The 13,709-nt window shown below is 46.8% G+C and overlaps 1 protein-coding gene across 2 annotated transcripts in view; it reads left to right on the top strand.

The window, feature by feature from the left end:
* Positions 1–13,709, top strand: part of LOC141496603 (sodium channel protein type 5 subunit alpha) — a 129,349-nt gene that overhangs the window by 84,011 nt on the left and 31,629 nt on the right. For both annotated transcript variants that reach the window (XM_074199102.1, XM_074199103.1), the window contains exons 16-17: positions 1,684–2,163; positions 13,410–13,536. In XM_074199102.1, coding sequence (XP_074055203.1) covers positions 1,684–2,163; positions 13,410–13,536 — 607 coding nt within the window. The remainder of the gene's footprint in view (positions 1–1,683; positions 2,164–13,409; positions 13,537–13,709) is intronic.

Genomic DNA, 13,709 nt, shown 5'->3' with positions numbered 1-13,709 from the left:
GTGCATCCTAAATCCCTTAGCTCATCAGTCTGATGAAGCCTTGTCCCCTTTCTCAGAACCATAGTTCTAATTAATTAAAGGAAATGTAAAATTGGGCAGTGAAAATAAAAAGTGTCATTTTTCCCATCCAAAATCATGAACTCCCTGAAATCTATTCACAGAAAGGGTCCATGGACCCCAGATTAAGACTGTATGTAGGGGTGGCTAGAGCACTGGCCTTGGAATCAGGTGTACCTGGGTTCAAATCCAACCTCAGACACTTAATAATTACCTAGCCATGTGGCATTGAGCAAGTCACTTAACCCCATTGCCTTGAAAAATCTAAAACAAACAAACAAACAAACAAAAAAGACTGTATATAGGATGGCCCAATGGAAAGGGCATGAGACTGGGCAGCCTCAGAGCCAGCTCTAGGCCCAGACCTCCCAAAATGCCAGAGGCCTGAAGTTCAAAGCTAATGCTCTCCCCTATGATTTGTTGGTCTGTTGTTTCCCCTGTCTTCTTCCCACGCTCCTTTCCCCCCATCCCTTTTTCCCAGAAATAGAGATGAGTAATGTGGCCAAAAGCCCTTCGAAGCAATTCAGAAGACTGAGGGCAGAGAACGGTAGGGCCTCAGGAGGATGGGAAATGGAGAGTCGGGGAAAGGAGGAGCAAATCACCAGGGCAGATGGAGCAGGAGGCTTGCAAGAGTTGGGGGCAGGGAGATTTCTTAGCGTTTCTGTCTGAAGAGAGGAGGGCTTGGGGGGCCCATCCTGAGGGAGAATCCTGATGGAAAAGGCCCTGTCCTGATGCCACAATCGATCAGTCATGAAGTATTTATCCACTCCCTACCCTCTGCCAGGCTCTGGGCTAATTGCTGGGGGGCGCAGAGGCAGAAGTCAAAACAGTCTCTGCCCTGACAGCTCTGGGGCAAATAAGCCCAAGTTCAGGGTCCCTGAAGACCATGGCAATCTGGCCCCTGGCCACCAAAGTCTCCTCTTGGAGTCCTCACATAGGCAATGGTCTTCCTCATCCCCTCTGCCTCTCAGAATCCCCTGTCCCCTTGCAGGCTCCACTCCAGGGCCCCTTGCTCCAGGAAACCTTCCTGGTCTCCACTAGCCTGGGGTCACTGGTCTCTTCCCTCTCCTCAGACTGTTGGGGATCCACTCCTCTCTTCATCTTTTCTCCTACTGGAGACTAGAATTCCCGGAGGGCAATGACTGCCTCTGTCTCCCCAGCACCCAGCACAGTGGCTGGTACATAATAATAATGTTTGTCCTTCATTCTCAAAGAAGACCATGACATCAGGGAGGAGATGCCATGACAAGCACATGAATTGGATTTGAGGGGGGGGTGCTAAGTCACCAGCTTCACTTTCTCCAAAGAGTCAGAGAAAATGGATCCAGTGGCCAGATAGGGATCAGGATGACTGGAGATGGTCCTGGATGTGAGGCAATCAGGGTTAAGTAACAGGACATAGTGAGCAAATAAATAAATGAGTGAATGAGTGACTGAATGAATGGATGCATGCATGAATGAATGAATGAAATCAGTAAGTACTTATTCTGAGTTAAAGGATACAAATACAAAGGGGAAGGTCAAGAGAATAAACATTAAGACCTACCTAGCCTGTGTAGGAGAAGGTGGGAGTTAAAGAACCTTCCCATAAAGAGCTCACAATATTGTGTCTACCATGTTTTTCAGGTCCTGAATCTGTTCTTGGCCTTGCTGCTCAGCTCCTTCAGCGCAGACAACCTAACAGCCCCTGATGAGGATGGGGAGATGAACAACCTCCAGTTGGCCCTGGCCCGGATTCAGAGGGGCATTCGCTTTGTCAAGCGCACCACCTGGGACTTCTGCTGTAGCCTACTCAAAAGGCCCCAGGACATAGCTGCCAGGAAGAAAGCCACAGGCCCACCGGTAGTGCCCCTGGCCCCCGGTGGCCTGCCCAGCTGTGTGGCGGGTCATGGCTCCACTGAGCTGGAGAAGGTGCCCGATGCCACTCGCAAGGAGACGAGGTTCGACGACAAGAGCAACAGGGGTGCAGGCAAGGAAGCAGGGGACTTCACAGGGGACCCTGAGTCATCTGTGCATGTGCCCATTGCTGTGGCCGAGTCAGACATTGAGGATCATGAGGAAGATGAGGACAACAGCTTAGGAACTGAGATGGAATCCAGTAAACAGGTGAGCCAGAACTGGGGGATAACTGACCCTTTTTTTGGTGACCCAAGGTCTTCTGGGTGAACAACCAGTAATGCTGTATATCATCAGGGCCTTTGGGGGGGGGGGGGGCTCCGTTTGTACCTATGCCCAGGGTCCCCTCAATCCAAGGCTTCTTGTACCCAGCTTGGGTGCTCTCAATGTGTTTTCTGCCTCTTCCATTTCTGACGATCAAAAGATTACCATTGAAAGAACCTTAGAGACACTCTATTCCAGGGATTTTTCACTTGGGTCTGAATCTTGGTCTTGTTCTTGTCTTGATTTGGAAATCTAGGTTTCAGTATAATTGCTTTTCCTGGTAGTCCTGGGTATTATAGTTCATATAGTTAGCTACATTATCCTGGGAAAGAATCCATAGGCTTGAACACTGTCTAAAATTTTCAGGACACAAGAAAAGATTAAAAATTGAATCCAATCCCATTATTTTTTAAAATGAGGATTGGCACCCAGATTGGGGAAGCTTGCCCAAGGACAGCCAGGTCAAAGGTGGCAAGTTTACAATCCCTGACAGATGTGACTTGGGATGGTGAAGATGGCTGGCACTTTTTGGTTCCTTCCCAAGTGTTAGCCTGTGGAGTCCAGATGAGGCATCTTGGGGGTTCCAAGAAGGGAGAGAAGGGGCTGATAGGGTCAAAGAGTCAGAGAAGATGGATTTTCATGAGGATGTGGGGTCTGAACTAGACTTTGAAGTGTGGTAGAGTTGGATACAAGGGGGAGGGTATTCCCCAATGAGGGAGTACAAAACCAAAGACCCAGAGGTGGGTGGTTGTAAGAGGAAATGAGGAAACTGGTTTTGCTTGAATGGAAGTAGGTGGATTAGATTCATACGATGAAGGACCATGAATAACGACCACTAAGGCTCTGAGCTAAGGGAGTGATGTGATCAGGACTTTGCGTTGGGCAACAGACCTGGCCACTCCCTCATTGGTGATCCCCAAGGCCTTTCTGATCCTCAGTTTCCTTATCTGTAAAATGAGGTTAATAAGCTCCCTCCCAAATGAGGTGAGGGCAGAGGGAGGGAACAAGGATCAAATGAGAGACTGATGAGAGTACTTTGAAATGAGATCTGAGCAGGCGATGATGAGGATGCTGGTGCCTGGCGCCAGGGAGTAATGGGGCTCCCTCTGAAGTGCTGCCATCCAGGCCCTGGCCCTGAGCTTCCTGCCATGCTTGTGGCCCCAAATGCCAGCCAGGCTGCTCTGGGAGCCCTGCTATTTCCTGCTAGAGCACTAGCCACTCGGTGCTTGGCCCGGGCTCGGCAGCAGGTGTGTTAGGTGTGTTATTCCATCCTTGATGCCTCCTGGCAGCTGCTCCCCTCATTGAAGGGAAGCTGAAGGCAAGCCGGCGGGCTGTCCCTCCCTAGAGGCTGAGGCTACCCAACTGTGGCCTCCCTTCTCCCACCAGGAAGGCAGAGCTCCCACAGCCCCAGCCCTGGGAGGAGAGCAGTCACCTCCATCATGAAGACTAGGTCTTCCCATGATACCAGAAAGCTGGCTTCTGGACAAAGTTATAGGCAGCTCCTAGGTCTGTCTTGCATCCTTCCCTGAATGTCAGGAAATGGTGTCATACAATAAACCCCCATCCTTGGACATGAAAAAGGAGAGGAACCCTCTACCCCCATTGGGAATGGTGATCCCATGTGTGGGAACCCCACAAACAGATGCCCATAATCCCTACTCCTTCCACTCACTCAGGGCCCAGATACACCCACAGAGAAGGGTGAGTACCTTGGCAGCCACTTGACGGGTTAGTCACCCATGTGGTTTAGAGCAAACTGATCTGCTGGCTTCTTGGCAAAAACCTCCTGGAATTCTGTGGGCAGTCCAAGGCCTTCTGCCGGGAACAAGGCAGATCTTCTGGATGCCAGCAGAAGTGAAGAGGAAAGCCTCAGATTCCGTTTTTTGCTTGCTGTCCCAAATTTGATATTGATTGAGTTTGTGGTCCACTAAAACCCTCAGGTCTTTTTCACAGATGTCAATCAACTATTGCTATATTAATCATTTATTATCTTATTAATATTGATTCATTAACATAATTTTGGCTCTCAGATCTTTTTCATAGATATCAGCCAACTATTGATATATTAAAATATATTAACCTATTAATATTGATTCATCAGCATAATTTCAGCTTTCCAATATGGCCAGCTATTGCTATCTGAAGCATTTATTACCTCATTCAAATTGATTCATTAATGTAATTTATTAATCATATTTAATAACATGTTCCTGCAAGAGATCAGGATTGGGACTGAATCTTAAAAGAAGCCAGACAGGAGGGGTGAGGAGGGAGACTCTTAGGAAAGGGAAGCCACTAGAATCAGAGGTGACAGTTCAAGGAATAGCCAAGAAGTTTGCCAGGACCAGTGAGTGCCTGGGGGAGCAAAGTGTAAGGAGAGGGGAGCGGCAGGAAGGGGCTTCAAAATCAAATGGAGGATTTTCTGTGGGATCCAGGAGATGATAGGGAATTTTTTTCCTATTTTAAACTGAAGGCCCTCTCAACTACAGTAGTAGCCATTGATTGTTCCCAGTGTTACTGGATAGGGTTCCCATCTGTGTCTTTATGTACATCACTGATAAAAACAGCAAGCAGAATGAGGCCAAGGATGAATCCCTAGGGCATCCCCAGAGAGTGCCTTCCAGATTGATAATAATCATTGATCCCCATTCTTTGATTCTGGTTAGCTGATCCCTAAGACCCCCTCCACTGACCTATGATCCAAGGCAATGTATGGACCACAAGGTAAATAGTATGAGAACCTTCCTCTAATAATTCCGGAGACCTTCCCTTGCTCTACAAGTCTGACCCAGCTGCTGGGTTCATTTGGTCTGGGTCTATGATTTCATTGATCCAAAGTCTTCACAAATGGTGAAACTCCCCCTACTTAGAGCAGTACCTGGGAACTTGGAAGTGACTTTCCCAGAATCAAGGATTTGGTCTTTGTCCAGGCAGACCTTTAATCCAGGTCCCCTGGGCTGGCTCTCTATCTCCTGCTCCCATGCCACCTCTCACCAGGCTCATTTCCAGTCCAAAAAGAAAGTGAAGTGGGCCTCATCTTTGATGAACCCTTGCATTCCTGTCATCACCTTTTCCTGTCTCCCACATTCCAGAATATTCCTAGGAATTAGAGGCAAATTTCACAGGTGACCTATCTCAGAAGGAATTTGGATACCCAAAGGCAGCTAACAAATCTCCATATACAGATCATTCCCTAGCAAAGGGCTTTTGTCGTTTCACTAAGTGCTGAGTCAAGAGTCTACCATACCTCTAACAACCCACTACTAACAAGAATCCCCACTGAACAAGAGTAAGGAAATTGCTTTGTGTCCAATGGACCATGGGGAAGTACAGAAGCATTTTGGGTAAGGGGGTCAGCCTGGAGAGATGGCGTTGGATTGGCAGGAGGAATGGCAAGAGGCATAAAGATTAATTAGGAGCTGACAGTCATTGGAAAGAAATGTCATCAAGCCCTGAACTGGTGTCATGGAAATGTAAAGGTGATACTTCCTGTATCTTGGGGTAACATCCATTCTTAAAACAACAGAGTTAAAAAATATAGCCAAAAAGAGCAATGAAATGTGTGTATGGCTTGAAGTCTGGCACTCAGCTGACAGAGAACTAATTAACTGGGGTGGGGGGAGGATCAGCTGGTTCCAGTTTTATCTGGTGAAGGTCAGACATTCTGAGTCATCCCTGTGTCAATAGAGGTATATAGGAAGGACCATCACAAAATGATGATCTAGAACAAAGAGGGGGAGGGAGGCAAGAGTCGAAAACAAGATTAGGAGAGGAGGGGGCAGGAGATCAAGAAGATGGGAGGAGCCAGTTGGGGAAAGATGTGTTGTGTTGGAGCCCATGGGAAGGCAACGTGGTGGCCTTGAAACGAACAGAGGGTGGGACTTGGAGTGGAAAGGACCCCATTCAAATTGCACCCTGATGTTTCCTTGTTTTGGGTAAGGCCCACTGCCTCAGATCCTCCATTTTCTCACCTAGAAAATAACTAATCAGCCCCATCACCCCTCCCTAACTCATGGGTTATTTTGAGGCTCCAGAGAGATAATGTAGGCGAAGTGGTGATCATACACTAGAAATGCACTTAGGGTTAGGTCGAGTTTGATCATATTCTGGGGGAAAAAAGTTGACAGTTACATGGCTTCAGGCTGCTAGGGTTGGGAATTGGGGGGCTGCTGCTGGGCTGTCCCAATGGCTCTCATCCCCCTTTCTTCATAGCCCATGCCATTGTGAGCTCCCGGAGGGCAGGGCCTGTCCTTTAGCTCTCTTTATATCTCTGGTGATTCCTTAGCATGTGGGTGATGAATCAGTGTTGATTGCCTGACCCTGTGATGGCCCCACCAGCTGCATCAGCTACACCAACCCTTCTTGGGTAGCTGGTGAGGTCCCTTCTACAGTGGAGTGTGAGAAGAAGAAGGGCATCTGTGGTAGAAGTCAGGGTCTCCGTTAGACAAGTCAGGCACTCATTTCATGACTAGAGCTTCCTCCTAGGTCCCCCCAAACCCCATAAGATGGCACTGCCTCATTCTCTGTGAGTTCTGAGAATTTGACCTAATGGAACCATCTGGATGAATTTTATGATATAGTTAGAAATCTCCCTGATGTGAAGTTGATAAAAGCACCTTGAGCTTGTCAGAGAGGGGTATAGGGACCAGTCCCCAGTAGATACTAAATATTTATTGGTTGATTGGCAGGAGAAATCAAATGCTTGGACCCATTCTGAGGAGGACACAGCCTTTGCCTGGATGTGCCCATCCCCCAACAACACACACACACACACACACACACACACACACACACACACACACACACACACAGACACACACACAAACAATTGGACTTGTCAATGGGAAGTTGACCGACAGATCTTGAGGTCACAGATACTTAAACCATTTGGAATTTTAAGTGACGACATCATCAGGTTAAATTGTCCCCCCTGTCAGATTGTGTCAGCCTTTCCCACTTCCCCTACCCTCACATCCAGGTTTAAGGCCAAGGGTTAAAAATAAGACTCCCAAAAGACAGGAGGTGTTAGAGACGACATTATCTTATCTTCTCAACCTGTTATTTTTAACACTTGGGACCTGAGTCTGGACAGCTGCTAGTCTCCCTTCTCCATCTTCTCTCCTTCCTTCCCATTCCTTTCTTCCTTCTTCCCTTGGCCTAGGCAGGACTGGAGGGAGAATTATCTTGCCCATTGTCATTGGTGCCATTTTGGTCATTGAGAAAATATTGGGTACCCACTTCCCTGGGTGTTCTGCCACACCTAATGTGGAGGAAGGAGGATTGGATCATGATTGGGTCTGAACCCTAGCTCTACCTCTAGTTTTCAATAGAATTATGGACAAATCAGTCTCTCTTTGACATAGGAAAAAATAATCATAATGAATTAGAACAATGAACTAAATCAAATAAAATAGACCCTTAGCCAGAGGACAGGTTTTTTGACCTCCATTCAAGTCCCCCCACCGCCACCTTCTGGTCCTTAGGAATTCTCCCTATTCTCTACATATACAACTCCTGCTGTGGACTAACTAAACATGTAGCCACAGAGGGCCATGTCTACGATATTCTTCCAGAGCACAGACAGCAACATCCAGGGTTTCCAAAAAAAAAAAAAAAAAGAATGATGGGAGAGGTGAGGAGAAGCTGGCCCTGATCAAACCATCCCAGATTATGTTCAATAGGAAAACCAGTTGCATCCCTGGTGATGTGTGTTGGACTGGACCCCTCTGCTGACTTCCAGTTTCCCATCTCCAAATGCTTATTGGACCTCACTGACTGAATATCCAGGAGATAGCTTAAATTCAATAAGTGCAAAGCTGAACTCATCTTTTCCTCAAAACCCTCCCTCTTGAGGAGGCTAGGTGGAGCAGTGGATAGAGCACCAGCCCTGGAGTCAGGAGGACCTGAGTTCAAATTTGGCCTCAGACACTTAACGATTATCTAGCTGTGTGGCCTTGAGCGAGCCACTTAACGCCATTTGCCTTGTAAAAACCTAAAAAAACAAACCCTCCCTCTTCCAAACTTCCCTGTTACTGTCAAAGCCACCACCATCATCTTAGTCACCCAGGCTCATAAAGATCTCATCCTCAACTCCTCACTCTCTTATCTGCTCTGCCCCATATCATTGTAGATCCTGCCTTCTCATTATCTCTCATATCCATCCATTATCTCCTATGACACTGTCATCCCCCAACCCATTACAGCCTCTCATCTTCTATCTCTGTCATTTCTGTCTCTCTGCCTCTCCCTATCTCTCTGTCTTCCCCTATCTCTCTGTACATCTCACATGCATATCCCTTCCCTTCTCTTCCCCTCCATTCAATAAACTCCAACCCTCCCTGTCACCTCCAGAATCAAATATAAAATCCTCTGTTAGACTTTTAAAAACTCTGCCTAAACTAGCCCCTTCCTACCTCTCCAGTCTTATTCCTCACTCCCCACCATGTTCTCCGCAGTCTAGCCAGGGGTCCTTCACCCAAGCCATGCCTTCTCCCTCTGCCCACCATCTTACCTGGCTGTACCCCTATGCCTGGCACTTTCTCCTCATTTCTACTTCTTGGCTGTCTTCAATTCTCCCTTCTGCCTAAAGCCTTTCCCAATCCCCCTCAATCCTGGAGTCCTCTCTCTGAGAATCTTTCCATCTTACCCTTTGCACACACACACACACACACACACACACACACACACATTGATATGTCATCTCCCCATTTTCACTTGTCTTTGCATCCTTACTGCTTAGCACAATGTCTGATATACAGAAGGCACTAAATGTTTGCTGATTGAATGGATTGCCTAGGGGAGACATCTTACTCTGATACCCTTATGGTTAACTATGAGGGATATGGTCCTCCTGGGTCTTGGACCTGCCAGAAATGTCCAACGGATTCAGGTGAAGGATAGTCCCTTCTGTGTTCCTGAGGCATCCTACTGGGCAGAGATCACAGTGAAGAGGAGCTGTCCAATGAGAGGAGCCTGGAGATTCACCCCCCCCCCCAGAAAAGTAGACCCTGAGATTCCAGAAATTCAAGGATTCCAGGAAACTGGAGCCTGTGATATCAGGTCCCAGGAATTCCAGGAAATCGTCTATTGGGTAAATGACCTCAGGGAATCAGACCCTGGGATGCCAGGGAGACAGACTGCAAGAAATTGAATCCTGGTCAGATGTCAAAGATTTGAACCTGGGGTAACCAGACTCCAGAGAATGCAGGGATTCAAAGCTTGGGGAATATGATCCAGATGAATCAGAGTTTGTCTATGATGAGAGTCTACTGTACAAACAGATGAGGTTCCAAATCTCAAAAAAAAGGGAGCCGGGGGGGGGGGGGGCGGGGTTAGAAACTTCAAATGGATAGCTTGAAACAAAATCTAGAGCATTTTAAAGGGATGGTTTATAATTATTAGAAAGGGAGGTAGTGATCATGAAGGGTCATGATGACTTCATTCAAAACAGGTTATGATGGGCTAACCTGTCTGTGTCCTTGTTCGTCAGGGTTCCCAGACTGAAGGGAAAACGTCTATAGATACACTTTCCCCTAGATCTTAGCCAATCTTTTGTCTTATTCTAAAAAAAAGATGGTGAAAAGATGGTCTTGGAGATTGTACAATTAGATTCCGAACTGCACAAGTCCTCGTACCAAGGACTCATTCATGGTTGTGTTGTCCATTAAAGAGATTTCTAGCAGAGAGCCCCAGGGATCTTCCCTTGGCCTCAGTTGTTTCATCTGATTAATGGGGACTTAAAGAAACAGATGGCATGGTTCTTGTCTTTGCATCCAGCCCTGTGCTTGGTAACTACCAGAAGCTTAATTCATACTTATGGAACAAATGAGTTTCAGGAGTTAGTGTGGACAAAGAATTGCATCAGCGAACCATCCCCAGAGGTGGTGGGCCTCTAGGCCAGACCACAAAATATTCAGGTGCCCATTTCAACCTCAGAGCTTCTCTAGGTTGGCAGGACTTGCCAGTCTCTGCTCTGCTGGCACAGCTATGGAGAGCCTAAGATCAGAGGCTCCATGTGACAGTGAGGAGATGTTGCTTAACCTGCTGGGGTCTCAGTTTCCTCATCTATAAAATGAGGAGGTTAGATTAGACAACCTTTCAGGATCATCCAACTCCAGATCTATACTGTATGTGTGACCTTAAATGGATCATTTAACCTTCAGTGTTCAAGTCTTTTTTCTCATTTATAAATGAAAAAAGTAGAACCAAATGAATTCTTAGGTCCTTCCAGCTCTAGAAATAAGTTCCTGTGATTCCATGAGGGATCTATTAAATCACAGTCCTTGATCTGAACAGAGTGTGGCTCAGGTCTCTTGACATCTTTGCTGGCATCAGTTTCTGGAAAGACCTCAGAAACTCAGTTTCTCTATAGCCAAGGGGTCAGAGGAGACTTGCCCTCAAAGCGCCAACCTCTTTGGCATTGGCAATCCCTTTGACTGACTCGAGTTCCAAAGACCGGATAATCCCACCCAGAAAGCCAGGGGAGATCAGAAGTGGGTCAGATGTGAAATACTGACCTTCATTTTTCTTTACTGACCTTCAACATACTTGCTTTGGGGCCCTTAAAATTTGGTTGGGGTTTTTTTTGTTTTTGCAAGGCAATGGGGTTAAGTGGCTTGCCCAAGGTCACAACAGCTAGGTAATTGTTAAGTGTCTGAGGCCGGATTTGAACTCAGGTCCTCCTGACTCCAGGTCTGGTGCTCTATCCACTGCACCACCTAGCCAAGGGCTAAAAGAAGAATGCCATCAATCATCAATAAATCCTTTCTGCTGACCAGCCTGTGCATTTCCACTAGGATGGGAAAATTAATGGAGTCTTTCTGATTCTCCCTTCTCCTCCTCATCATCCCCATAACCCTTGTTCAATTTCTATCTTCCTCATTTTCAGAAAATTATATTTTGAAAGTCCTGCCCTTTATTGGCATTGTGATGAAACTGTAAACAAAAGCCCCGCCCCGAGAATGCTTTGGGGTCATCCATGTGAACAAAAGATAATCTCCCTCATGTTACACGGAACCTTCAAAAGAACCAGCTGCAGAATGAATGAGGAGAGAAGAAATGGTCATGGAAAATTGTTTCTTGACATTTTCTAGCTAATCTCCCCCCCCCACAGCCCCTACCCCATGAGCAGAACACAATGTCTAAAATTAAGTCATTGATTCATTTAAATATCCATGGCAGGCCAGGTACTTTGGTTTTGAAAACCCAAAGGTAAAATGAAATGGGGTGCCTTGACTTCATGCTGGGGCAGTTAGGTGGGCACAGTAGAGACAAGACAACCTGGGTTCAAATCCAACCTCAGACACTCCCACTAAGTCACTTAACCACCATCATCTTGGTTTCATTTGTAAAATGAGAATAACATATCTCTCTGTCCCAGAGGGGCTGTGATGGATCCAAGGAGATGAGGTTTGGGAAAACCTTTGCATACCTTGAAGCTCTACATGTATAAATGCTAGTCACTGGTGGTAGGTGGAGAAGTGGAAGGGAACCTTTACAGCCATCTCATACAATGCCTTCATGTTAATGGGAAGAAACAGGCTAAGTAACTTGCTCAAAGTTGCGTGGGAGAGCCAAGATTTGAACCCAGGTCCCTGACGCTAAATCCATCACCCTTTCTGCCATGCTATGCTTTAGATAAGTAGATTTTTAAAGAAATAATTATGAAGCAAAAACAAGATAATTTCTAGAGCTTAACACTGAAGGACATGGCCAACATGAGACGTGGAAGGGGGAATGTGTTCTAAGCATGAGAGGCAGCCGGAACATTGTGTATAGTGAACAACAAATAGAGTGGCCTGGCCAGAGCAGCGAGTGCATAATGAACATGCAAAGTTAGACTGGAAGTTTGTTTGCCAAGGATTTTAAATGCCAAACCACAGGAGTTTATGGGCAGCCTAGGGGCAAGAGGATAAACAGCAGGGTCAGACCCTTGCTTAAAAAAACATCCATGACTCCTCTCCTGAACCTTGAACAGAAAAAAAAAAGCTCAATGAAACAGAAACAATTCCCAAGGCCATTTCTTGGGGCGATCTGGCCTGGGGAGAGTGAAGAAGCCCTCAGGTCACTCAGCAAAAGAACAAGTCCTCCACCCCAAGTGCTGAGGGGAAGAAAGGACTGTGCAGATGAGAGTTAGAAAGATGCAAGCAATTCTGGCTCTGCTGTTGATGGAAAGGATGTGTTCCTGACCACCAGGTAGGCCAACATGGCAGTCAATCCCTGGTGTCTTCCACATGAATGACATCATCTTAATGCACACTTAATGATTTTGGTTCCAAACATCCAATCTTCTCTCTGTTACTGGTTCACTGGTCCCTTTTCTGGGCCTTAAGAGTTGGCTAGCAACATGGGTTCAGGGGTAGCAAGCATCCCTTAACCACATCCCTTGGAGCAGTCTCTGCTTTTCACCTTCTCTTCTCTTTCCATCCCTTGGACCACCTCATTGCTCCTTTCTGACCATTGAAGGGAGAAGATAAATTGCAGGGCCTTGAAGCAAAGATCATAAAAGGGATGCAGAGGATTGAGGATTCCACTCAATGCTTTTGAAGTAAAGAGTTTGGGGGTTCACTCTGTCACCCTGAATGTTTAAATTCTCAGCTCTTGACTTGAGTCGGTCTTTGCTCCATTGCTGAAGAAAGAGCTTGGGTGAGGGGAAGCTAGGACTTGGGGCTTGGAGGGAATAAAAACCCAATCTGAAGTAGCTGTGTGACCACAGGCAAGTCATTTAACCTCACTTCTCTTGTCTGTAAAATGGGAATAATCACCTTATTCTTAGAGTTGATGTGAGACTCATTTGAGATGATTTTATAGAACTCCTTGTGAACCTGGGGGGGATGGGTCTTACCTTCACACCAACCCTGTATCTTCCTCCACAACCCAATTCAAACAGGATAGGAGATAGAATGTAGCCTTACATTCTTGAAACACCAAGTTCAAATCCTTGATGAATACCCATGATGACCTTGGGCAAGCCTGAGACTCCCCTGGGCCTGTTCCTCATCTGCAATGGGATGAAGGGGGACAGTCAATGACCTTGAAGATCCCTCTGGCCCTAACATTCTAGGAATCATTGTCCTGGGACCAGAGCAGCCAATAGATCTGGACTCCAGAGGACTGGCAAGAGCAGAGTTTGGCCCAACTATAGCCGCTACCTTTGTCAACTCTGACCATGCTCTCCCATCCTCTCCCACTAGCAAAGACATGATGATGACACGTATTCTGAGGGCAGCACAGCAGACATGACCAATACCGCTGACCTCTTGGAGAAGATTGCTGACCTTGGGGAGGATGTGAAGGATCCTGAGGACTGCTTCACTGAGGGTAAGAGCCCTGTCTGGGCACAGATTTCTTTGTGCTTGTGTCCGTTCACTGGGGAGAGACCAGATGGACTTGGTGGATGACTCATGTCTAGGGAAGGCGATGACGATCAGTCAGCCTTTGTTAAGCTCCTACTGAGTTAAGCCCTGGGGTATAGCTCCACTTCTGGTATCTGG

The sequence above is a fragment of the Macrotis lagotis genome, chromosome 8 (genome assembly GCF_037893015.1).
Source record: "Macrotis lagotis isolate mMagLag1 chromosome 8, bilby.v1.9.chrom.fasta, whole genome shotgun sequence".
Taxonomy (NCBI): domain Eukaryota; kingdom Metazoa; phylum Chordata; class Mammalia; order Peramelemorphia; family Peramelidae; genus Macrotis; species Macrotis lagotis.
This window is presented reverse-complemented; position numbering and strand designations above follow the sequence as displayed.